At 32.7% G+C, this 26,656-nt stretch overlaps 1 protein-coding gene and 1 long non-coding RNA gene across 2 annotated transcripts in view; one reads left to right on the forward strand and one right to left on the reverse strand.

The window, feature by feature from the left end:
* The first annotated feature begins 2,311 nt into the window (after positions 1-2,311).
* The window catches only part of LOC127721195 (uncharacterized), a 67,868-nt gene continuing 43,523 nt past the window's right edge, over positions 2,312-26,656 (forward strand). Inside the window, exon 1 of the long non-coding RNA XR_007991072.1 lies at positions 2,312-2,402. This is a non-coding gene — a long non-coding RNA (uncharacterized LOC127721195). The remainder of the gene's footprint in view (positions 2,403-26,656) is intronic.
* LOC127721191 (huntingtin-interacting protein K-like) lies at positions 5,700-25,347 on the reverse strand. Its single transcript, XM_052227876.1, has 3 exons — positions 25,107-25,347; positions 16,780-16,887; positions 5,700-8,576 (listed from the first exon to the last, which is right to left on the reverse strand). The coding sequence occupies exons 1-3, from the start codon at positions 25,257-25,259 to the stop codon at positions 8,481-8,483; spliced, it is 357 nt and encodes a 118-aa protein (XP_052083836.1). The 5' UTR covers positions 25,260-25,347; the 3' UTR covers positions 5,700-8,480.

The raw sequence follows: 26,656 nt of genomic DNA on the forward strand, positions 1-26,656 counted from the left end.
ATGGTTAGATTCAGAATATCAATGAACCCCAAGAATTAAATTTTTTGTATATCAAAGTTTCATTTTGGACCCTTTGAACTAATTTAAAGTCGGCTCCAAAATTCTAAATCTAAATACATCGTTGGATTCAGCACATTAAAGAACCCCAAAAACTAGACTTCGAACTTATCTGTCCTCATCTGTGAAAATGATCAAAGAATAAGCAATTTATACAAAGTTTTAAAAAAGTATTATTTTTTGCCCCTAATGCCTTATCGGTTAGGGCCATAACCATTAATCAATCCCAACCTTCTTTTTTGTTATAGAACCTTGTATAATTTCATAGAGATCCATAGATTTGTACTCGAGTAATTGTCCGAAAACCAGAAAATCCTTTTTTTTTTTGTCTCATTTTGGCCCCTGATTCATATAGTTTGGGCCATAACCCAATCAATCCCAAGCTTCTTTTTGAAATATGGAACTTTATGGTACAATTTCAAAGTTATCCATACACTTATACTCTTTATTGTCTGGAAACCAACTGTCTTCGAAAAACGACAACAACTTCGCCATGCAATTATATGTTTGCAATTTTTGCGGTCGTATACAAACTTTGTATTAACCAAAGAACCATGAAAATGAGGTCAAGATCAGATGAAACCAGCCAGACTGACATGTACATATTAAAATCATTTCATACACTACATAAAGTTGACCTACTACTTATAGTTTCTGAGATACGGACCTAATCACGTAATTCTAACCTTAATCACTGATCCATGAAATCATATGAAATGAGATGGAGGTCATGTGAACTCAAATACTGTAACTTTCGTCACAGACAAAAATTCGTAAGGGTTCCGCAGAACCCAGTGTCTCGCCTACTTTTTCTGTTAATCGCAGGCTCAACAAAAATGAGGAAGTAAATCAATAAAAATATTCCTCTTGATACTATCTTTTGATTGTTAGTTTATGAATCTAATAAATGTTTAAAAACTTTAACTGCAGACTGAATGTAATGTTAACTGGAAGAAAACAAAATTTCCTTCTAGATACTAGCATTTGATCATAAACAAGCTTCTGTCTAAGTTTGGTACAAATCAAAAATAGTAAAAGAAAGTTATTAAAATTTTAAAAACTTTAACCACAGAGTGAATATGTTGTTTCCTGGCAGAAAATCTAAGTCCATTTAAAAGTAAAATACGGAAAAAATGGATTTATTTTTTTACAAAATTTCCTTCTAGATACCAGCTTTTGATCATAAACAAGCTTCTGTCCAAGTTTGGCACAAACCCAGGATAGTTTAAGAAAGTAATTAAAATTTTAAAAACTTTAACCACAGAGTGAATGTAATATTTCCCAGCAGAAAAACTAAGTCCATTTATTAGTAAAATACGGAAAAAATGGAATTTTATTTTTACAAAATTTACTTCTGGATATTATCTTATGATCATAAACAAGCTTCTGTCCAAGTTTGGTAGAAATCCAGGATAGTTTAAGAAAGTTATTAAAATTTCAAAAACTTTAACCACAGAGTGAATATTTGTGGACGCCGCCGACGACGACGACGACGCCGACGGAATGTAGAATCGCTATGTCTCGCTTTTTCGACTGAAGTCGAAGGCTCGACAAAAATCTATTAATTAGGAAGGCGACTAGAGCTTTGAGAAAAATTTATAATAAAGTGCTGCGCTATGAAATGAAGTCGAGGTCATGTCTGACGGACATGTAAACGATGCAAGGAACCCATATACCAAAAACAGTTATTCTTATATTCATAAGTGTGAAATTCATTTTCCAAAAAACTATAATTACTATAATTCTTTTTAAGCAGGCGCTGAACCATGAAAATAAGGTCAAAGACAATGGACATATGACAGACGGAAAATTTGTATCATAAAATATCTGCATACAAGGTATGAAGCATCCAGGTCTTCAACCTGCTGAAATATAAAGCTTTATACAAATAGTTTATATCTCCGCTGCAGCTGCCGCCAGATAGTAATTCTCCGTCTCAAATACTGTAACTTTCTTCAAAGACAATAAAATGCTTCGCTGAGCGCAGCCTGATACGACCGAAGAGGTCGAAACCCTGAACAGTTGGGGCAAATTTGGACACAATATTCAAGCTTGATACTGTCTGAATTTGGATTGTGATCAAATTTTTGATACAATATAGGTTTCTTACACAAAATAAATGTGAACAAAGATCTTACAAATCTATTGCGCAATACTGTGAAATTTAAGGTTTCTTCTTTCTTCTTGAAACTTTTCAAAAATTTGAAATTTGCAAAAATTTTGAAAACAAAATATGAAGCCCTTATAAAAAAAAATTGGAACCCCCCACCATTTTTGAATCCCTCCTTGGAGCAATTACCTCCAAACTCAATCCCAGCCTTTCCTTTGTAGTATGGAACCTTGTAGTACAATTTCAGAGAGATCCATTCACTTAAACACAAGTTATTGTCTGGAAACTAGAAAAATGCTTGTTTTTGGCCCTTTTTTGGCCCCTCATTTCCTGCATGTATGGAACAATTACCCCCAAACTCAATCCCAGACTTCCCTTTGTGATATGGAACTTTGTGGTACAATGTCAGAGAGATCCATACACTCACACACAAGTTATTTTCTTGAAACTACAATAATGCTTGTTTTTGGCCCCTTTTTGGCCCTTAATTCCTAAACTGATGGCACCATAACCCCCAAAATAAATCCCAACCTTCTACTTGTGGTATTAAACATTGTGGTACAATTTCAGAGCAATCAAAATACTTATACACAAGTTATTATCCTGAAACTAGAAAAATGCTTGTTTTGGGCCCTTTTGGGCCCTTAATTCCTAAACGGTTGGGACCATCATCCAAAAAAACAAACCCAACCTCCCTATTATGGTATTGAACCTTCTTAAACAATTTCATAGAGATCCATTCACTTAAACTAAAATTATTGGACGACGACGACGACACCATACCATTATATGATCCCAAAAAAATTTTTGCGGTCGTATAAAAATCCATTAATCAGGAAGGTGTCTAGTGTTTTGAGAATAATTTATAATAAAGAGCTGTGCTATAGATGCATAATATGCATGTCACGTTTTTGTATGAATACAGTTCCATAACTCCTCAATGTCATATTAGAAATTTATAAAAAAAAAAAGAATTAAGAGGGAAGTTATTTTAAAGATATAAAACAGTCACCAAAGTTTCATGAAAACTGCTAAAAGCACTTAAGAGTTGTCTGAAAACTTGAAAAAATATCCCCTTTTTTATGAATAAAATCCCATAACTCAGAAACAAATCTAAAAGCTCGAAAATTCAATAGGCAGGTCACGTCAATAGATATAAACAATTTACCAAAGTTTTATGCAAATTGGTTAAAGTGTTTTTGTTAATGTCCAACATGTTAAGGACGAATGAACAGACGGACAGACAATGGTATACCATAAAACTTCCTGTAAATGGACGTATAAAAATAGCGTAACAGATTTTCTCACATGCACATTTTTAATCAAAAACAGTATTGGGTATCAAAGTTAGTTGTTTAGCATGACAAAGAATCAAATTTTTAACTATGAATAAAAGTAAAAGACGACAGAGTCAAAAGTGTGTAATCATCTCCGAATAACATTGAAAGGTGACAGAGTCAGGTGTGAGTTATCATTGAAAACAACTAAAAGGTGACAGAAAGAGACTCCTTCATATTTTCATCACAGTGTCAGTGAGTATCTTTTAAAAAAATAAACCATAAGAATTAATGGCATGTGACAAAAGCACTTAAAAATTGTGATGTCACGCATATCAATTATATCCTGGGAACAGAATGCAAAATACTACACATTTATATTATAGTATAAATTGTCCGTTAATTTACATTTAACTCAATGAGTTAATAATTTGTTACAATCAAGCTTTCATATAACACTGATTTCCTTTTTCCTGCTGTTTCAAATGATTTAACAGTTCACTATTAAAGGAGAACATAAAACAACAGCAAGTGAATAATCAGTTAAGACTTGATTAAAATTTTGATGTCCATGGCATATCTATCGTTTGTCGTCTATACAAAAATATGTTTAATTTTGTTTTATGCTAATTCATCAGAATCACTGAATCCCCCTATTTTTCAGGATACTTTCTCCTCGAGTAAACATGTTGTAGAGTGTTTTAGATAATATTTATTTCCTTGCTCTAATTAGCCTTTTAAACTGTTATGTCTACAAAAAGCAAGTCCGCTTAGCTGGGGAAAGACTGGATAAAAGATGATTCTTTCATCATTTTTCCCTGCCAGACAGACATGTCCACCTTTCAATCATTCCATAACCAGATGTTCGTTTACCCATTGTTAATAGTATCTGAGAAAGACCAAAACACAAAAAATTACAATTGACCAATGAACCATGAAAATGAGGTCAAGATAAGATGATACCCCTCAGAAAGACATTTACACCTTACAACCATTCCTTAAACCAAATACTGTGGATTCATTTATTTTCGTGGGTACCAATTTTCGTGGATTCAGAAAAACTTACACTTTCGTGGATATTTAATTTCGTGGTTTTACCAAAGTCTGCATACAGGCCAAAGGTAAATTTAAAATTCGTTGAACATTTAAATTCGTGGTTCACCTGTACCCACGAAATCCACGAAAATTGGTATCCAACGAAAAATAATGAATCCACAGTACTGTAAATTCAGAAATTATTGTGTGCATTTATTATTGTGATTTTTGAAGAATTATCAAAAATGTGAGATTAACTATTGCGATTTCTTGTAAAGCTGCATACAGATATGTGTATCAGAAATTATTCACATTAATAACAACCTTGCAATAATTTCTGAATTGAAGCTGTTATCCTAATGCTAGCAAGTTAAGGGTTTGGTTGACTTGCTTACTTTGTTTGTATAAATGTTTGCTCAAGCATTGAAATTAAGATTGACATCTGTTATCAATAGATAGGCGGGGCTTCAGCCTGTATACATTATACTTATAAATATTATTGGAAGTTATGCATACAAGTTGAAGCCCGGCCTATCTATTGATTGCAGATGTCAATCTTAATTACAATGCTTGAGCAAACATTTATACAAACAAAACAAGCAAGCCAACCAAACCTTTAACTTGCTACCATTAGAATAACAGCTTTAACAGTTATGTTGACCTATTTCTTATAGCATCTGTGAAACAAACCAAAACACAAAAACTAAACATCAACAAATGAAGTATGAAAATGAGGTCAAGGTCAGATGAAACCTGCCAGTCTGATATGAATACCTTACAATCATTCCATACACCAAATATAGCTAGAAAGGGACCTAATCACGTAATTTTAACCTTGATCACTGATGCATGAAATGAAGCCCAGGTCAGGTGAACCCTGTCTAATGGACATGTTGACCTTGCAAGGATTTCATAGACCAAATATTATTATCATATTACTCATAATAAGTGAGAAAGTCACATGATAAAAAAACTGTATAATTTTTATAAGCAGTCACTGAACATGGTTGTGTGGTCAATGACAATGGTCATATAATAGTTTGAAACTTGTAACACAAGGCATCTATATACAAGGAATGAAGCATCCAGGTCTTCTGCCTTTTGAAATATAAAGCTTTATACAAATAGTTTACGTAACGCCGCTGCCAAGGATTGTAAACCCTATATCTCGCATACTGTGACTTTGGTCTCAGGCAGGACAAAAAAACTATAACGAATCATTAAATGTTCATGTTCATCTCAGAATAATCTCTATTTTCAAAAATGTTCATATATGCACAAATACCATTATTCCATAGCTAAAAAATAAATTCAATAATAAAATAAATAAAATGCTTCGCTGGGGCGCAGCTTGATACGACCGCAGAGGTCGAACCCTGAACAGTTGGGGCAAGTATGGACACAACATTCAAGCTTGATACAGCTCTGAATTTGGATTGTTATTAAATATTTGACACAGCATAGGTTTCTGACACAGAAAGAATGTGGTCTAAGAACTTGAATTTTTTTAATTTACCTATTATGGTCCAATGTCCAAAATCAAAATACATGGTTAGATTCAGCATATCAAAGAACCCCATATATTCAATTTTTGTTGAAATCAAAAAAAGTTTAATTTTGGACCCCAACTTGGACCAACTTGAAAACTGGGCCCATAATCAAAAATATAAACACATGTTTAGATTCAGCATATCAAAGAACCCCAAGAATTCAATTTTTGTTAAAATCAAACTAAGTTTAATTTTGGACCCTTTGGACCTCAATGAAGACCAATTTAAAAAACGGGACCCAAATTAAAAATCTAAAAACACGGTTAGATTTGGCATATCAAAGAACCCCAATAATTCAATTTTCGATGAAATCAAACAAAGTTTAATTTTGGACCCTTTTGACCTCAATATGAACCAATTTGATAGCGGGGCCTACAAATAAAAAATCTAAATACATGGTTAGATTCAGCATATCAAAGAACCTCATATATTCAATTTTTGTTGAAATCAAACAAAGTTTAATTTTGGACCCCAATTTGGACCAACTTGAAAACTGGGCCCATAATCAAAAATCTAAATACATGTTTAGATTCAGCATATCAAAGAACCCCATATATTCAATTTTTGTTGAAATCAAACAAAGTTTAAATACTGGACCCTATCTTGGACCAACTTGAAAACTGGGCCCATAATCAAAAATATAAACACATGTTTAGATTCAGCAAATCAAAGAACCCCAAGAATTCAATTTTTGTCAAAATCAAACTAAGTTTAATTTTGGACCCTTTGGACCTCAATGTAGACCAATTTAAAAAACAGGACCCAAAATTAAAAACCTAAATACACGGTTAGATTTGGAATATCAAAGAACCCCAATAATTCAATTTTAGATGAAATCAAACAAAGTTTAATTTTGGACCCTTTTGACCTCAATATGAACCAATTAGATAACGGGGTCCACAAATAAAAAATCTAAATACATGGTTAGATTCAGCATATCAAAGAACCCCATATATTCAATTTTTGTTGAAATCAAACAAAGTTTAATTTTGGACCCCAATTTGGACCAACTTGAAAACTGGGCCAAAAATCAAAAATCTAAATACATGTTTAGATTCAGCATATCAAAGAACCTCATATATTCAATTTTTGCTAAAATCAAACAAAGTTTAATTTTGGACCCTTTGGACATTAATGTAGACCAATTTGAAAACTGGACCCAAAATTAAAAATCTAAATACACTGTTAGATTCGGCATAACAAATAAATAAATGTGATCAAAGATTTTACAAATCTAATGCGCCATACTGTGCAATTAAAGATTACTTCTTGAAATTTTTCAATATTTGAAATTTGAAAAAAAAATAATATTTGAAGAATAATTCTTTTTAATTTCTGAAATCTGAAATGAGAAAAAATTGGCCCCCCACAATTTCTTTTTATCCCCCCCCCCCTTTTTCCCCCAAAAAAATTCTTTCCCTCAAGATATGGTCATAATCTCAATTCAAATTTCCAATGGAGTTGGCAACCATAATTACCCATTTAAATTTACCATAGTGCTAACTTAATCTATTTCATAATAGAATTAATAAAAATATAGTGTCAAATCTTTCATATGGATTTTTTTGTAAAAAAAAAAGATGAAAACATTTGCAGATATTTTTACTGGTCTTCCTTTATAAATATGCATTTCTTGAAACATAATTTAAAAGCAGTGTAAGGGAAGTAACCAAAACGTTGTATTTGGATTACCTCCCTTACACTGTTTTAGATTATCTTTATTGTTCATTAACCATTACTTTATACATAATTTAAAAGCAGTGTAAGGGAGATAATTTCAATGATGTATTTGATTTATCTCCCTTACACTGCTTTAAATTATGTTTTGTACTAAAGTATTTGTCCATTAACCAGGACAACCTTGTTTTTCCCCCTTTTTTGCCCCTAATTCCTAAACGGTTTGAGCCATAACCCCCCAAAGCAAATCCTAACCATCCCTTTGTGGTATGGAAACTTGTAGTATAATTTCAGAGAGATCCATACACCGTTCCACAGTTATTGTCTGGAAACTAGAAAATGCTCATTTTTGGCCCCTTTTTGGCCCCTAATTCCTTAACTGTTGGTACCATAACCCCCAAAATCAATCCCAACCTTCCTTTTGTGGTATTTAACCTTATGGTCAAATTTCAAAAAGATCCATTCACTTAAACTAAAGTTAGAGTGCGAAAACCAATATGTATTCGGACGACGACGACGACGACGACGCCAACGTCATACCAATATACGACCACAAAATTTTTTTGCGGTCGTATAAAAACAGAACTGAAACAGGTAGAATTTTTCTGGCCTGATCTAAAATTTTAACATGGAAAAATTAAAGTCACTCCATGATTTCACTAGTTAATGAAGCTATTCCTATTGCAGCCATGGCAGAATCCAGTTATGTTCTTCAGATGCTCATCAAACAGTTAAAGAACAAATGTGTTTTTCTATATGAATCTTATAAACATATTAGTTAGTCAATTCCACTAAAGCTTCTACAATGTCTCCTTTATGCTCTCGTAGCTTTCTTTCTGCTAAAGATCTACCAATCTCCATTTCAAGTACCTGTAAAAATAAAATTACACCCATCATGTCCATGGTCATATATATATATATACAAATTTAAATTGAAAACAACGTTCAAACCTATGATTGCGTTGGATAAAAACCGCAATTTTTATATGTGTGCATGCAAAACAAATTTCTTGTTAGAGGGGTCTAAAAACAGCACAAACAACATTTTCCAAAAGACCAAAAAAGTCAAAAAGTATATTTTAACAAAACGCATTTGACTAACAGGTTGAACAACAAATGTTCTTAAACCCTGCTGACTGCCAATGGCGATTGCCAAATAAACGGATCACCGATGTAATAAGTGGATCTTAATTATAAATTTAATACTAAACAGAAAACAATAAACTTGCGGGAAAGATGATATACCGCAAACAAAAGGGGCAATGGTTTTTGTACACCATATCCTGATTTCGAAAATTAATGTCTCTTCAGTGATGTTAGGAATCAAAACGGTATTTGGAAAGCCATACAATTTACCTCAATTTAGGATAGACTCTTGAATTTTGAGGAGTCAAAATAGGATGAACGGATCATATAAACCCGAAGGCAAATATAATACAAGCCCAAACGAAAAAATATAAACAAGTCTAAATTGAAAACAACGTTCAAACCTATGATTGCGTTGAATAAAATATATATATTGTTTTAGTGCTTCAGCTTAATACATATATAATATATGTGCTTTATTTATGCATGAAAGGACTTGTGTTTGACATGTATCTATGGACATATGTGTGTATATCTGTATTGTGCATGATATGTCTTGCATATATATAATTTGTATTTATGTTTAGTATCTATGTTGGTTTTAAGAGACCTGATGAGATTATGTTGTATTGTTGTTATATACATGATATAGGTAGTGACTCTAAATAAAGCTTTTGATTTGATTTTGATCAGTCAAATCATAAGTACCATCAATGCTCTTTGGATTTTGTAATCATAGACGTAATTATAGGTTTAATAACGAGCCTTTAGCGAGTTCATTATTACTTTTTAAATTAAATAAAGAGAGTTGGTATTTAGCAATATCCAATTCTAATGAGTTGTTCAACATATTTCTCTTATAAATAATGGACACTCTCAATGTGTTTAATTCTGTGAATCTTTGATCTTGTCTTTTGCACATACCACCATCACGTCATATATAGATATAAGAAGATGTGGTATGAGTGCCAATGAGACAACTCTCCATCCAAGTCAAAATTTATAAAAGTAAACCATAATAGGTCAAAGTACGGTCTTCAACACGGAGCCCTGGCTCACACCGAACAGTAAGCTATAAAGGGCCCCAAAAATTACTAGTGTGAAACCATTCAAACAGGAAAACCAACGGTCTAATCTATATAAAAAACGAGAAACGAGAAACACTTATGAACCACATCAACAAACGACAACTACTGAACATCAGATTCCTGACTTAGGACAGGTGCAAACAAATGCAGCGGGTTTAAACGTTTTAATGGTACCAAACCTTCACCCTTTTTCTGAAACAATAGTGTAACATCACAACATAGAAAGACACACTATAAAATATCAACTGAAATAGCTTAACTCAATCAAATATGTCCTCTTCCAGCTTCAAACTTTAAAATCATACATTTTTAAACTTTAAGTACCCTTCAAATGTAATTAAATTTGTCAAAAAGAAGATTTCCAGGTGTAAAGTGTGAGTGTTTTGTATATTCTTAAAGAAATCACATATATGTCCGTTGCTCTGGACGAAATATGTATTGTCTTAACCAAAGAAAGTTATCAATGACCAGGGATAATTCTACTACATAATTTAGGACCGCTTAGCGGCTGTAAAATTTGCAGGCGACCCCAAAAAAATGTATGCAAAAATAAATTCCCCATTCAGGAAAAAAAAAAATCGATATTTCGGGAAATGTTTCTGTTGCTGATTTAGGCAACTATAATTTTTCATAGTTTTGTTGTCAAAGCGTTTTAAAATCTGTACAAGAATGCTGTCAACGATCGCATTTTAGTAACAACAATTCAATTATGTCAACGTGTGGTAAACAATTTCAGCAGCGGAATCAGACCCCTCATATACAATTGACGAAAATACTATGGGAGTATTTGATCTCATAAAAGTAATTCAAATAATTATGACGTCTTGAAAGGCCAATCAAATTTTTTTTGCTGTGACACCTTCCTACGACAGCAAAAAAATTAAATAACCTTACAAAGACGTCATAATTATTTGGACTAGAGTAAAAGCAGATCGCCCAACAGGTTGATAAAAAAAGATGTTTTTTGTCAAAATGGGTCTCGTAAAAGCAGACCTCGGCAGAGACCAAAATTTAAATTTTGATATATCATTGATGAATTTAATGGGCGCCAATCTCGTAAAAGCAGATCGCCCAGCAGAGCTGATTATATAATATGATGGAAACTTGTTTTACCAAAAAAAAACAAACAAAAATATATATATTTTGTCTGGCTTAAGACAAAAGTCTGACTGTCTGAAAGTTTTTGAAAATACATGTTGATAGATCATTCATGAAAAAGGATGTCGATACACTATATGACTATGGAACTGTTTCAAAAGTTGTGTAGATGATCCAAATAATATTATAATACAAAGGTTCAATGCTTAAATTTCCTAAGTATAATAGTCCCAGAGTAAAACATACATATTTTTAAAACAGCAAGCAAAAATTACAAAACATATCTTATTAATTAAGTACTAAAACTTTTGTAATTGCTTTTCTGAATTCAACAGTTGGCCATTTCAATTTGAAATCCATTTACATCAAAGGTAAATTTATAAAGATGACCTGTTGTTGAAAATATTACCCAATGGATGATTTTTTTTTCAGTGGTATATCTTAGCTGTTATATATGTAAAAGGTAACACCATAGCTAAGATGCAAGCCTACAAAAGATAATGCATCATGTGCAATGATTTTCATGTAACAACTTCCCTGGTCTCAATCCACTAAATGTAAAGCGAACTGGCAATCATATATATATAACATCACTGAAGAGACATTAATTGTCGAAATCCGGGTATGGTGTACTAATTTTTGCACCTTTTGTTTGCGGTATACCATCTTTTCTGCAAGTTTATTGTTTTCTGTTTGGTATTAAATTAATAATTTTAAAAGATCCATTTTGTAACATCTTGTGATCCGTTTATTTGGCAATCGCCAATGGCAGTCAGCAGGGTTTAAGAACATCTGTTGTTCGACCTGTTAGTCAAATGCGTTTTGTTTAAATATACTTTTTCCCTTTTTTGTCTTTTGGAAAATGTTGTTTGTGCTGTATTTAGACCCTTCTATCAAGAAAATAGTTTTGCATGCACACGTATAAAAATTGCGGTTTTTATCCAACGCAATCATAGGTTTGAACGTTGTTTTCAATTTAGACTTGTTTATATATATATATAATTTATATTTAAGTGTACAGAAATGATCATTTCTGTACACTTAAAATACTTTGTGTATTGCGTCTAGATGTCCTTGTTTAATTCCTACGAGAAGGTAACACCTCCCGAAACGAAAGCTGATTTTTTATCAGCTATAGTTAGAGGAGGGGATAAGGTGTCTGCGCAATGCTAGGCGGTGTTGCCGTAGAAGTATGAAGTGAAAAGTACAGGTTCCAGCCCCGCTTGGGGAGGAAGTAAAGAATCAAATCTACTCTAACATTGTTAGGTTGATTTTCTAGGCACTTTATAAATATTCTAAAGCCTGGCATTTCTTAATCATAAGAAATCCGATGGACAAGGTATAATTTACAGTTGTCACTACACATAGGCAGACATACATATATATAAATTTACAGTGATTGTATGCTTCTAAAAATAGAACAGCATCCTGTAATTATACTAAAGAGATGAGTAGATGATCATTTCTGTACACTTAAAATACTTTGTGTATTGCGTCTAGATGTCCTTGTTTAATTCCTACGAGAAGGTAACACCTCCCGAATTGAAAGCTGATTTTTGATCAGCTATAGTTAGAGGAGGGGATAAGGCGTCTGCGCAATGCTAGGCGGTGTTGCCTTAGAAGTATGAAGTGAAAAGTACAGGTTCCAGCCCCGCTTGGGGAGGAAGTAAAGAATCAAATCTACTCTAACATTGTTAGGTTGATTTTCTAGGCACTTTATATATATATATATATATATATATATATATATATCGAAATCAATAGCCGGTCCAGGATTATTCCAAATGTCACAAATTTGTACAACAGTGTACAGGTAAAACTAAATACATTTTCCATTTTTACAGGAAAATAATGTTATTTCCTCAAAGATTTTATGCATAAAAAAATTCCCAATTGGGATGAAAATTCCAATTTGATGGTCAAGGGACCCATTTGAAAACAGCTGGAATCATCCCTAATGACCTAACCAATAGCTAATGGAAATGTTGTAATGTTGTCTCATGATGCTGGATAAACCAATCAAATTAACACAATTTTGGTATATTTTTTTTTGTATCACACTCTGTGCAGTGTCATATGAAAGTATCTATTGAAGCAAGAAATAGTTAACAGGCCACAATCATAAGAGAAAGCCCTTTCTGACACAATTATCAACCTATTTTTTTATTACTATACATGCTTTATGCTTTTATGTAATTCTACAGTATTCATGGTGTAGGTGCCAGTTTTGAATTTTTACACATTTTTTTATCCCCTTAAATACTCAGTTTATACAGAAAACTAATGGGAAATTGTCTCCCCTTTCATAAGGTTGGTTGATTGTTATTTACCTAATGGCAGTGGCATATCATGCATATGTTGACAATATTCAGGATGAAATTCATTTAAAACAGAAGTGGCTGCTGTCCAGATCACTGTTTCAGAATCTAATGATTTCTTGGTAACTTTTTCAAAAGCTTACAACAAAAAGTTTTGATCAGTAAGAACTCAGACATACTGTGAAAGTACTTTTATTTGTGGGGTTCCAATTTTCGAGAACATTGAATATAAGCAAATACACTATGAACAATATAAACAACTTCAGACAAGATTTTAAAAATCCTTAAAAAAATTCTAAACTTTACGATCTTTAACCTTTTAGTTTTCATAAAAATAATATTTTTTGATCGATGAGAGTCTGACAGATTTCCCGTGGTGATATGCCGGATGATAAAGTGTTCATTTTCTCTCCTCATAATTCTTATACAAAAAAAAGTCATATCGGGCTTGCTCTTTTATTTGAATAGAATTAAATTCTACAATTTAAAGTACATTTGCAGCATTTTGCTATGTAACTGTTTTCTTTAAGTGACATTTTTGTGGCCCAAAAAACACCTTCATTTTGACCTTTGATGATTGTTAATCTATTGCTCTCAGGTTAATTAGTGTCATCACTTCTGAGTTCAGGTGTTCAACAATTAAAATTGTTTACTTACATGTAGCAATTTCCTTCAATCAAGACAATTTTTAATCATACAAGCTTAAATCCAAAAGCAATTATTCTATTAAAAATTTAATGAATGTTGACGAACAAGTAACTTAGTAAAAGTGAACACCTTATTTTGCTGCAATGTCTTCTTTGCTTCTTCAGAAAACCAAAATCCATGAATTTAAGAACCCACAAACATGTAACTTTTGCTCAAACCACGAAAACTGGTACCGACAAATAAAAGCACTTTCACAGTAAACAAGTTTTTTTTTTGGTTTCTGACTTAAAGTTCTAAGTCAATTTATGTATTATGATGAAAATGTGTTCACTTTTTTTGGACTTGCATGTTTAAGTCAGAAAATTACAGAATTCAAAGTCAATTTATGCTTAACAAGACAGGATGAAAACACTTCAGGATGAAAACACTTTATTTTACTTTGTGGCCAAATTTCCTCACCTCATGACAATAAAAACTTTTCTTAAAATTTACAAGGACCTGCACTATCTCCAAGTAATGATCTGATTGAACATGTGTTCCTCCAGTGTAAATTATGTTTCAGTTTTAGTGGAATTAACATATTTAACGGTTGTGTTAGAAAGTAAATAAACATTATCTCCATTTTTAGACAATCATTCATATTTTTCTTCATAAAACAAACCATTGCCTTACAATGTCGTCTCAATTTCATGTTGATGCTTGGATATATTTGTTCATTGGTCTTGAAGTTAGCCAATTTTAATAACATATTGACTTGTAGTTCTCTATAAAGTCAATAATCACAATACTTTGATTCATGTCAGATATTTTTGCCTAACATTAATTGATTTAAATTTGTTGAAGTCCTATTTAATTTTTAAAGAAAGGGAGACAACCTATGAAACATAAACATTTAGATCCCTATTAAAAGAAAGAGAGAAAACACATTAAACATAAATATTAAGACCTCTAAAAAAAGAAAGGGAGACAACACATGAAACATAAAAATTTAGACCTCTATTAAAAGAAAAAGAGACAACACATGAAACATAAACATTTAGACCTCTATGAGTCAAAAGCAAAATTATTTATGTCTGAACTCTTGACTGTTGATTGGTTTAAAATGTCCATAACATTTTCAACCAATGATGTGATGTTATTTACATTTCGGTTGAAAACAATTAAATTACCCATAGTTCTTTAGATTCAGAAATGAAGAACTGCCAGTCCTTCAGAACTCAAGTTATAGTAAAAATTGATAAATAATAAATGATAAATCAATTAAAATGGAAAATGGAAAATTAAATACTTGTATGTAGTCTTCTTTTCATAATAACCTAGAAGGACTTTTTTTATTAAGGCCGAGAAAAAATTGTTCAAAGGTAAGTTTTTAAAATTTAATTTGACATAGGATATATATTCATTGATACTGGTGCAAGGTTTTCACTTTAACATTGCCTGTTCAGGACTGTCAATCAAACAGCTAGTGTATTAAAGTATAAAATATAGATATGGCAAGGTTACCCTGAACAAATCATTTTTATTAAGTCTAACTAATATGCTACACTGTACATGTATCTGGCTTCTGTTAAACTGTGTTCCTTACATACATGTATCATCTAACTGACTATCAGACAATATTTATCCAATGTAGGAAAATGTAAAATTTATTTGTTCTACTTTACTAACAGAGAGAAAAGCAAGGCACGCAGAGCCAAATACATTTTATATTTTGAATATACGAATATTGTTTTTATCCTGCAATTTAACATTTGCACTTAAACGTCAGAACATATTGTTTTGTTTACTTCTTAACCGTTCAATTCATTTTTTAATGAAATCAACATGACTTAGTTGCGGACCGCAATGAAGACACCAAATTGAACTATGACTAAAACAGTAATTTGAATATAACCAGACACTCACAACAAAAGCAGGATACCAGGAGACTTAAACTTATACTATACGTTTATCGCTTCATGTTATCTGTCAACCTCTATTTGTCATGTTTGTAAAGTAGAAGGGTTGATTGCAGGATAAATCTAATAATTATGCACCTTTCATATTATAAAAATAAGGAGATGTGGTATGATTGCCAATCATGCCAATGAGACAACTATCCACCAGAGTTCAAATAAAGTGGATGTAAGCAATTATAGGCAACCGTACGGCCTTGAACAATGAAAAAAAACATACCATATAGTTAGCTATAAAAGGCCTCGACATGAAAAATATGAAACAATTCAATTGAGAAAACTAACGGCCTAATTTATAACAAAACCATGTACGAAAAACAAATATGACAGACATGAACCAACGACAACCACTGAACTACAGGCATAGATATAAAAAGATGTGGTATGAGTGCCAATGAGACAACTCTCCATCCGAATCACAATTTGTAAAAGTAAACAATTATAGGTCAAAGTACGGCCTTCAACAGAGCCTTGGCTCACACTGAACATAGTCTATTTGCCAATTCTGTAATTAGACATCAATTTTTTTAGTTGCTGGCCTTCGGAGGGACATACATTTTCATTAACAATGAAGAGCTAGCAGAAATACCAAATTTATCTGCACCTTATGTGTGTTATCTTAGTTTTCAAATATTTTCATTTCATTTAATCTTTTGTTAGCTCTAAACTTTTGATATCAATAGTTATTTTTTGTTGAAAATTGATTAAAATGGTTATATCATGTATATCACTTTCAACATATAATGATTGGCATGTCCATTTTTCCCCCGGATAGAACCAGTATACAGTTGGCAAAGCGAAACAATCTGCCTTTAAAGTGTGTATAACAGAATCAAATCAGTAATTGGCAAATGGACTATTAACTTAATATTATACTTACAATAAGATCCACATCCTCTTTACTTATTTTTATCTTTGACAATTCTTTTTCTCTTGCAATAAATTCTGCTCTTTCTTTGGTCTTTTTCTCTGTCAATTTGTTCATAGCCTGAAATTAAAAATTTCAAATATGTGTTCATTACAATCTTGTTCCATTAGGGTTACAAATTCAACACAATATCTTCAAACTGAACTAAATGTCAAAATGTCTATGTTCTTCTGTGTACCTTTGTATCTACAGTTGTTTATCAGAATAAAGTTAACCCGAATAATTCAGTCCCTCCCTGTGATCGACTCTCCCACTCGCGAGGGCCTGAATTCTTTATACAATAAAAACGAATCACGAATCCAGGATTTTGATAGGTGCTCTCTGTGAGAGAGAGCCAATCAGCTAATAGCTCAATGTTATCGAAATAGGTAAATCCCGAGCTAATTCCGAATGATTATTTGACGATTTTTTATTAACAAGGCCTTCAGGCGTTAATGTAGCCATCGTAGATCAGTGGAATAAAACGACTGAATTATTCGGGTTAGAATAAAGTATATATATATATAACTCAATTGGATCAAAAAGTATTTTTCCAATAGGTAAAAGTTAAATTTTGCAGGTTACAATACACCTTATTGCTTTTGAGTCCAATCCAGGAAAAACAGTAACGTAGACAACTTCCTGTTTGGGTCAAGCGTCGTAAAAACAAAGGTCATCAGTAATGAGCTGAGGGAAGAAAAAGTTTAGAAAGCGAACATTTTGAAACTTTGATACATTGTAGATTATGATCAACTTTTTTAAAACACAAAATAAAATCATAAATGCTTTGTTTGAAGTGTTTATGATGGTTTAAACATGTCTCTTTGAAAAGTTTTTATGCATAATACATTCTGACGATTTTTCGCTTAAAACCTTTATTATTAACTTTTTGAATAAATTGATTAGATGCAAACCGCTGAAAGGAGTAAGTTCTTGAATGGTCAAAATTGGCCCTAAGATTTTGATGATCAGGCCAAAATACTACAACTTTCACATCGAAACAGTTGTGATATTACTATTAATACAAAATAACTTCATTTTGGCACATCACATTAAAAATGGAGAAGTATTCACTCCTTAAGTATGCATTATTTGTGTTGTAACGTCAATTTTGGTCAAATTTTCAATAATTCTTAACAGTATTTAGGATAATTTACTTTGGCCGGCACCTATGATCTAGAAAGTTTTTGTGTCTAGTGATTCAATTTCATCATTGGCAACTTTTGGTTACAGAACATTTTGGATCGTAGGTTGCGACCAAGGGTTTCCTTGAGCTTTTAGGTCCAAAAAATACACAAAATCATCGTATTTTGACAATATATCCAAAATATGCTGATTTTGTAGTTAAGAATGTACTCTTATATGCTTATGAAGAGATTTATTTTAAGAAAGAAGTAAGGCGTTTGAAATAGATTCATTTAGAAACCAAATTATGGCCATTTGAAAACTTTATGATAAAGTTGACATTCAAGGCCATATTTGGCCTAAAATGAACCTTGTCCTTTAAAAAAAAAAGTAACTTTTAAATAAAGACAGACGCTCAATATTCGTTACAAAATAGTTTACCTGTCAGGGGTTCAAATTAGCGGTGGTCCGAGGTCCGTGACCTTCCACTATTGCAATCGGACTTTCATTTTTGTTACTAGCTACGCCCGACGGACCTTCGATTTGAAAGAAAATAAAAATTAACTTTGCCAACCCTTTTAACAATCAGTATCGTCATTTCAAAGCCATATTACTATTGACATGGTATACCCCTCGAGAGCGTACTTCAAACCATTTTAAATGTCGGCAAAATAAGTTTGTTAACCCATTAGAAGTGATGAAAGTTGCCTTAAGTAAATTTGTAATTCATTCAGTGCATTAAATATGTCATATTCCTTCCAAAATGCGTTTCAGACATCGTTTAATTTTGTAAATTTTCTCGTCCGTCATTGAAATATTTGTACAAACTACTGGTCGTATTCGGGAAAGGACCAGCTATGAATGAAATCCGGATTCTAAGGATAATGACTACGGACCCATAAATGGCACATCTGACAGAAGAATATTGACCCCAAAGCGAAAATTAAGCATTTCACGCTTTATTTTCATTTTTGATGTAAACAAAGTTCTTTCTTTATTAGTGCTAGATATTTAGTTAGTAGTTTCTGACAAGAGAGGAACTAATATAATTGTGTAACATATGATGAACTTACACAGCCAGGGGCGGGTCCAGGTGAGGGCGCAATGGGCGTACGCACCCCCCCCCCCCCCCTAATCTTGTTACATTAGTGCACTTCACAATTATTTTATGTTTTTTAGCAAAAAAAGGTACAAAAATATTTGATTCTACGCCCCCTCTTTATAATATCATAGAAACGCCCCTGACAGCTATGAATTTGAACTGTTACTTTAATTGTATACTCGGTTATGACTTGAACAGTATAAAAAAAGATACATATAGCCCTTTATAGAAGTCACTTCTCCCTATGATCTGAAGTAGTGTAAGCCCTGAGATAATGGTATAATTACCAATAATTGAGACAACACACCCACTCACAGTGACACCCTCCCCAATACCAAAAAAAAAAGATTATTTGAGTTCATAATATACTTGTAAGACAAGTTTATTATTATACATGTTATACCACAGTGACACTGACAGTTTAGTGCTACATTTATATGGTTGCCTGGCAATAAATTTGTAAACTGAACAAAATATTGCATGCAGTTCAAATATAATTAAACAAGCTAACCTAAGACCAAAAACATATTAATTTTGTATCTTACTGAGTTATGAAAAATTTCAAATAAAGTAGGACCTGGGATTTAGGTTGTGGACCTTTCAGTTTGGAGTGTCAAAGGTCCTGGACCTTCCAGTACCAAATGTTAATTTGAACCCCTGCCTGTTGCTTGTAAATTATGAATGGATCTTATTGTTTTAAATACGTTTTTCTGATAGTCTCAATCTGTTTTGCTAAAATGTAGTTAGATTTAAACCAGGAAAGTTTTTAATCTAAATAAAATAAAATGCTTCGCTGGGGCGCAGCTTGATACGACCGCAGAGGTCGAACCCTGAACAGTTGGGGCAAGTATGGACACAACATTCAAGCTTGATACAGCTCTGAATTTGGATTGTTATTAAATATTTGACACAGCATAGGTTTCTGACACAGAAAGAATGTGGTCTAAGAACTTGAATTTTTTTAATTTACCTATTATGGTCCAATGTCCAAAATCTAAATACATGGTTAGATTCAGCATATCAAAGAACCCCATATATTCAATTTTTGTTAAAATCAAACAAAGTTTAATTTTGGACCCCAACTTGGACAAACTTGAAAACTGGGCCCATAATCAAAAATCTAAACACATGTTTAGATTCAGCAAATCAAAGAACCCCAAGAATTCAATTTTTGCTAAAATCAAACTAAGTTTAATTTTGGACCCTTTGGACCTTAATGTAGACCAATTTAAAAAATGGGACTTAAAATTAAAAATCTAAATACACGGTTAGATTTGGAATATCAAAGAACCCCAATAATTCAATTTTTGATGAAATCAAACAAAGTTTAATTTTGGACCCTTTTGACCTCAATATGAACAAATTTGATAGGGGGCCCACAAATAAAAATTCTAAATGCATGGTTAGATTCAGCATATCAAAGAACCCCATATATTCAATTTTTGTTAAAATCAAACAAAGTTTAATTTTGGACCCCAACTTGGACCAACTTGAAAACTGGGCCCATAATCAAAAATCTAAACACATGTTTAGATTCAGCATATCAAAGAACCCCAAGAATTCAATTTTTGTTAAAATCAAACTAAGTTTAATTTTGGACCCTTTGGACCTCAATGAAGACCAATTTAAAAAACGGGACCCAAATTAAAAATCTAAAAACACGGTTAGATTTGGAATATCAAAGAACCCCAATAATTCAATTTTCGATGAAATCAAACAAAGTTTAATTTTGGACCCTTTTGACCTCAATATGAACCAATTTGATAGCGGGGCCTACAAATAAAAAATCTAAATACATGGTTAGATTCAGCATATCAAAGAACCTCATATATTCAATTTTTGTTGAAATCAAACAAAGTTTAATTTTGGACCCCAATTTGGACCAACTTGAAAACTGGGCCCATAATCAAAAATCTAGATTCAGCATATCAAAGAACCCCATATATTCAATTTTTGTTGAAATCAAACAAAGTTTAAATACTGGACCCTATCTTGGACCAACTTGAAAACTGGGCCCATAATCAAAAATCTAAACACATGTTTAGATTCAGCAAATCAAAGAACCCCAAGAATTCAATTTTTGTTAAAATCAAACTAAGTTTAATTTTGGACCCTTTGGACCTCAATGTAGACCAATTTAAAAAACAGGACCCAAAATTAAAAACCTAAATACACGGTTAGATTTGGAATATCAAAGAACCCCAATAATTCAATTTTAGATGAAATCAAACAAAGTTTAATTTTGGACCCTTTTGACCTCAATATGAACCAATTAGATAACTGGGTCCACAAATAAAAAATCTAAATACATGGTTAGATTCAGCATATCAAAGAACCCCATATATTCAATTTTTGTTGAAATCAAACAAAGTTTAATTTTGGACCCCAATTTGGACCAACTTGAAAACTGGGCCAAAAATCAAAAATCTAAATACATGTTTAGATTCAGCATATCAAAGAACCTCATATATTCAATTTTTGCTAAAATCAAACAAAGTTTAATTTTGGACCCTTTGGACATTAATGTAGACCAATTTGAAAACTGGACCCAAAATTAAAAATCTAAATACACTGTTAGATTCGGCATAACAAATAAATAAATGTGATCAAAGATTTTACAAATCTAATGTGCCATACTGTGCAATTAAAGATTACTTCTTGAAATTTTTCAATATTTGAAATTTGAAAAAAAAATAATATTTGAAGAATAATTCTTTTTAATTTCTGAAATCTGAAATGAGAAAAAATTGGCCCCCCACAATTTCTTTTTATTCCCCCCCCCCCCCCCCTTTTTCCCCCAAAAAAATTCTTTCCCTCAAGATATGGTCATAATCTCAATTCAAATTTCCAATGGAGTTGGCAACCATAATTACCCATTTAAATTTACCATAGTGCTAACTTAATCTATTTTATAATAGAATTAATAAAAATATAGTGTCAAATCTTCCATATGGATTTTTTTGTAAAAAAAAAAGATGAAAACATTTGCAGATATTTTTACTGGTCTTCCTTTATAAATATGCATTTCTTTAAACATAATTTAAAAGCAGTGTAAGGGAAGTAACCAAAACATTGTATTTGGATTACCTCCCTTACACTGTTTAAGATTATCTTTATTGTTCATTAACCATTACTTTATACATAATTTAAAAGCAGTGTAAGGGAGATAATTTCAATGATGTATTTGATTTATCTCCCTTACACTGCTTTAAATTATGTTTTGTACTAAAGTATTTGTCCATTAACCAGGACAACCTTGTTTTTCCCCCTTTTTTGCCCCTAATTCCTAAACGGTTTGAGCCATAACCCCCCAAAGCAAATCCTAACCATCCCTTTGTGGTATGGAAACTTGTAGTATAATTTCAGAGAGATCCATACACCGTTCCACAGTTATTGTCTGGAAACTAGAAAATGCTCATTTTTGGCCCCTTTTTGGCCCCTAATTCCTTAACTGTTGGTACCATAACCCCCAAAATCAATCCCAACCTTCCTTTTGTGGTATTTAACCTTATGGTCAAATTTCAAAAAGATCCATTCACTTAAACTAAAGTTAGAGTGCGAAAACCAATATGTATTCGGACGACGACGACGCCGGACGACGACGACGACGACGACGACGCCAACATCATACCAATATACGACCACAAAATTTTTTTGCGGTCGTATAAAAATAACTTCCAAAAAGAACGATTGATGTCCGGTACAAATAGTTTACAGGGGTTAAAAAAATTTGTTACAGCTCACTAGCCCAGGACTTATTGGTAGCAGGATTTTACTAGCCCTGTTGAAAGAGCTGCTAGCCCATCAAAACTGACCTGCTAGCCCGAGTATACCTTTCAATTTTGGAGTGGGTATCCCTTGTTTTGAATGCGGCATTATACACAGTATTTGATAAAATAAATCAAATAAATTTTTGTTTTATTAATTATAACAAGGATCTCTAGACATCTTTTTGGATATCCCTTGTACTATGGGTTGTTAAATATTTTCGGGCACAGAAAACATGTTCATTGATATTGTCATGTTAAACCAGTGGTTCAAATCGTATATTTGTTGTTCCCACATACAAAGCAGACTTTTTATCAGCGTGATCGGGAAAATAACAGCAATATTCACAAAACATCATCTCTTGTTTATCATCAGTAACAGTCGACCTTGCCCATGGGGAATCTTTCTGTCCATGACACTATAAATGTTTTTTTCCGCTTTTCCTGGTCATATTTGGCATTTTTTGGGATAAATTTTCAGCCTCATTACCCCCTTCATCTACCGTTTTTCGTTTTGAAACTGACAAAGTTCCTGTGGTGGCCGTACTAAAATGTTTAGAAATAATTTGTGCATGGTTTCAAGCTCAAATTAACAGCTGTCCGACAAGACAGGTCAATATCGATCATTACATCATACATCCAAGTACCATTAATTGAAAATCTCGGCATAAGCAATGTACAATACCCCCTGTATTGAGAAATTGATATTGAAAGTACGTGAATTGCGATCAATACATGATACCGGTCCACCCAGAGTTAGTTGTTCTATTTTTAAAACATGTACAAAATCGGTTCAAATATTGGAATCCAGGATGACGTACGTAATTGAATCTGATTGGCTAAGATAGAATAGTGATGAGGGGATTTTCCACTTACTATTTTGGAAATGCCAAGAATTGTTTGTTACTAGTTCGTCGGGCATATTCGGTAACAAGTTTTAATTGCCCGAAGTGTAAAAGTCTAGTCCCGGGCGTCGGGCTAGTGGATTTTTTAACCCCCACAGGTGATCACAGGTTAATCATTCCTGTTAGAAACTTAATTAACCTTGATTGTAATGAGAGGGGATTATAGTAGGGCTTGTTTATAGAGTACTGTCACTTTTATGACCGGAAAAGTGTGGCTGTTGAAGGCACAAGGTCAAGTCAAAATGGTTGATTTTTCTGATTCACATGAACGTTGATATGGTAAACCCATGTAGGATGTCCGTTTCATGTTTTGCCAAGTCAGACAATGTCCAATAAATTTACATTTGTCCGGCAAATATGACCGTTTTGGAAGCCTTGCTATATATCCCGATTGGAATAAATAGCGATAAGGTGTATAACAAGTCAGGGGAATTACTGAAATAAGGGAATTTTAAATCACTCATTTAAGTAGCAAATTAGAAATTCTGTGATTTTGTAGTTTTACCTAAATTTTAAACATTCAGGTTTAGATTATACCTAATATACCTTATCACTATTTGGGAATCTGTGACACTTTACCCAGGAATCTTAGACACTTTAACTTTTGCATACCTGCCAACATTTCAAAATGCCCATGGGGGTTTTATGTGCAAGTTGGCTCTCAATAGTCCTACAAAACCTTTAAACTAAAGGGGCCTTCAAATTTATTTTAATGTTGTTTATTTGCTTCTTCATACTTTTACAATCCTATACCCATGCATGGTTAAATTGATTCTATTGATTTAAACTGTGGACAAAATTGCTCTTTCAAAATTTCCAGTTGGAAGCCTCAATCATGTCAATGGGGGAAATCCCCCGCAAATAGCAACAGTTGGCAGGTATGCTTTTGACGTCTTACAACAATCACTTTTCCTTCATAACGTCAGACATTTTCTATTGTGATGTCAAAATTTAACGGGTACCTTTACGATATCCAGTAATGGCGGAAAAATAGCGATAAGGTGTATTATTAGTCATGATAACTGCAGGTAACAATAAAAAAAATATCTTATTGTTACCTGCCATTTCCCTATGAAATAATTTGGGTCCTGTCCGGATATACATTTCGTAAATTAGTCTCAATTAGTAATTATTTGTTATTGTTACCTTTTGTGGGTAATCGTAGCCAGTACCTATTTTTATCTTAAGTGTTTTGTAAATTATTCTGACAAATGAACAGTGCTGGGAACAGTATTTATCTAACGTCAATATATATGTTCCTGAACAGTGTCATGATCAACAAGATCAAAGGCCAGGTTCATTCATATCAGACTTGAAAAATCAAACTCGTCACAATAAAATACTATTTCAGTTTTGAACTTCGATTCTGCATTTTGTTTTAGAAAATTATGCACCACTTACATCGCCAATACTTTGTGCCGAGATTTCCGTTTCTTCGACATAATCAGTAACTTTTTCTAAATCTGCCGCCCCTGAATCATGTTTCTTTGATTTGTCCTTTTTACTGTCATCCTCTTGATCAGGCTCCTCTACTTGTTCTTCTTCAGTTGTCATGTTTTTTACTGAAAATTAACTCTTACAGTACACAAATAACGTGTATTTTTCTTTTCGGTCGTTTTCACGTGTGTTGTTTTGTAAGAACGATAACTCTGAAGAAAATAACTGAATACCGAATTAAAGTATTGTTCAAGAACGGACAACAATTGCGAAGCTCCTGCTAGAGGAGGAACATAAAGAGAAGGTTATTTCTTTTTATGATTGTATGTGATTGTATTTTGCATAGGCGGATCCAGGGGGGCCTGGGGGCTCCACCCCCCCCCCCTTTCGTTGTAAAAATTTGGTTGATTATATAGGGAATCACTGAAGCGTGACTGGAGCTGGGCCCCCCCATAGGTCAGTCAGCGGGCCCCCCTCTTACAAAAAGTTCTGGATCCGCCACTGTTTTGTATATGTTTACCTCTTGTTTCACATGACAATAAGAAGTGATTATATATACCAGTTCACACAATGAATTAAGCTTGACACGAACATTATTTGAAATTATCACAGATAAAGGCTCAAAGCCTCAATAAAATTAATCATTGAAAAAAATAAATTCATTCACTATTAGAGATGGATTTTAATTTGTACGTCAAATTTTTTTTTTTACTTGTACTTTGAAATATATTTCTTTAAGCAACTTTTAACGAATAATTTTCTGGTAGCGAGTTCAACGCTTATTTTCCCTTTTTTCTGTAACTCTTTCCAATGCAATATGCTTCATTTAAAAACACTCTGTCACATTAACATCATAAACATGTTAAAAGGACCCAACCTCACTGGAAATAAGTTTCATTATTTTTTGTGGATCGTCCTAAGGTATGAGACTGCAGTGAAAATCTAGTCCATTTAATAATTTTACAGGTTAGTCAAATATTAAATTAATGAAAATTTCCATCATTTTATCTTTTATTTTATAGTTTTTAGGGCTCATAACTGTAAATCATTTTAATGTCTGTAACTGTAAAATATTATTCATGTCGAGTGCTATATCTGTATGTCACTTTACTTATTGTGTCACGCCTTTTTTTTTGTCAAATTTTTCGATTTAAGGTAAAACTGTGCATTTAGACTTTTAAATTGATGGGTCACAAAATTTTGGAGAAGCGACAACAGATTTCAAACCGTGGCAATTTAAATGAAGGAATTTCGACTTTCACAAAATTGTGGGTTTAAATTTTACGGTTGGCAATGTTCAGATTTCAAATAAATTAAACCCCAACTATAAAACTAAATAAACAGCTACAACAGTTATTACAGGCCGGTGTGAAAACACGCGGGACCCCATCTCCTCTTTTAATAAAAAGATCCTTTTTAATGTGCAATTTTTTTTAAACCATCAGTGACCGGTAAATATGAACATGTGTAACACAGAATGTAGGACAAAAAGTCACAGGACAAAAACATGAAAA

The sequence above is a fragment of the Mytilus californianus genome, unplaced genomic scaffold (assembly GCF_021869535.1).
Source record: "Mytilus californianus isolate M0D057914Y unplaced genomic scaffold, xbMytCali1.0.p SCAF_12, whole genome shotgun sequence".
In the NCBI taxonomy this organism is placed as follows: Eukaryota; Metazoa; Mollusca; class Bivalvia; order Mytilida; family Mytilidae; genus Mytilus; species Mytilus californianus.

Bases quoted from the DNA above. Each gene is read 5' to 3' on its own strand.
- LOC127721191 (XM_052227876.1), bottom strand. From the start codon at position 25,259: ATGACAACTGAAGAAGAACAAGTAGAGGAGCCTGATCAAGAGGATGAC. The intron at 16,888-25,106 runs GTAAGTGGTGCA...TTTTAATTTCAG, and splicing joins CGGCACAAAGTATTGGCGAT to GCTATGAACAAATTGACAGA. The intron at 8,577-16,779 runs GTAAGTATAATA...TTATTTTTACAG, and splicing joins AAGAGGATGTGGATCTTATT to GTACTTGAAATGGAGATTGG.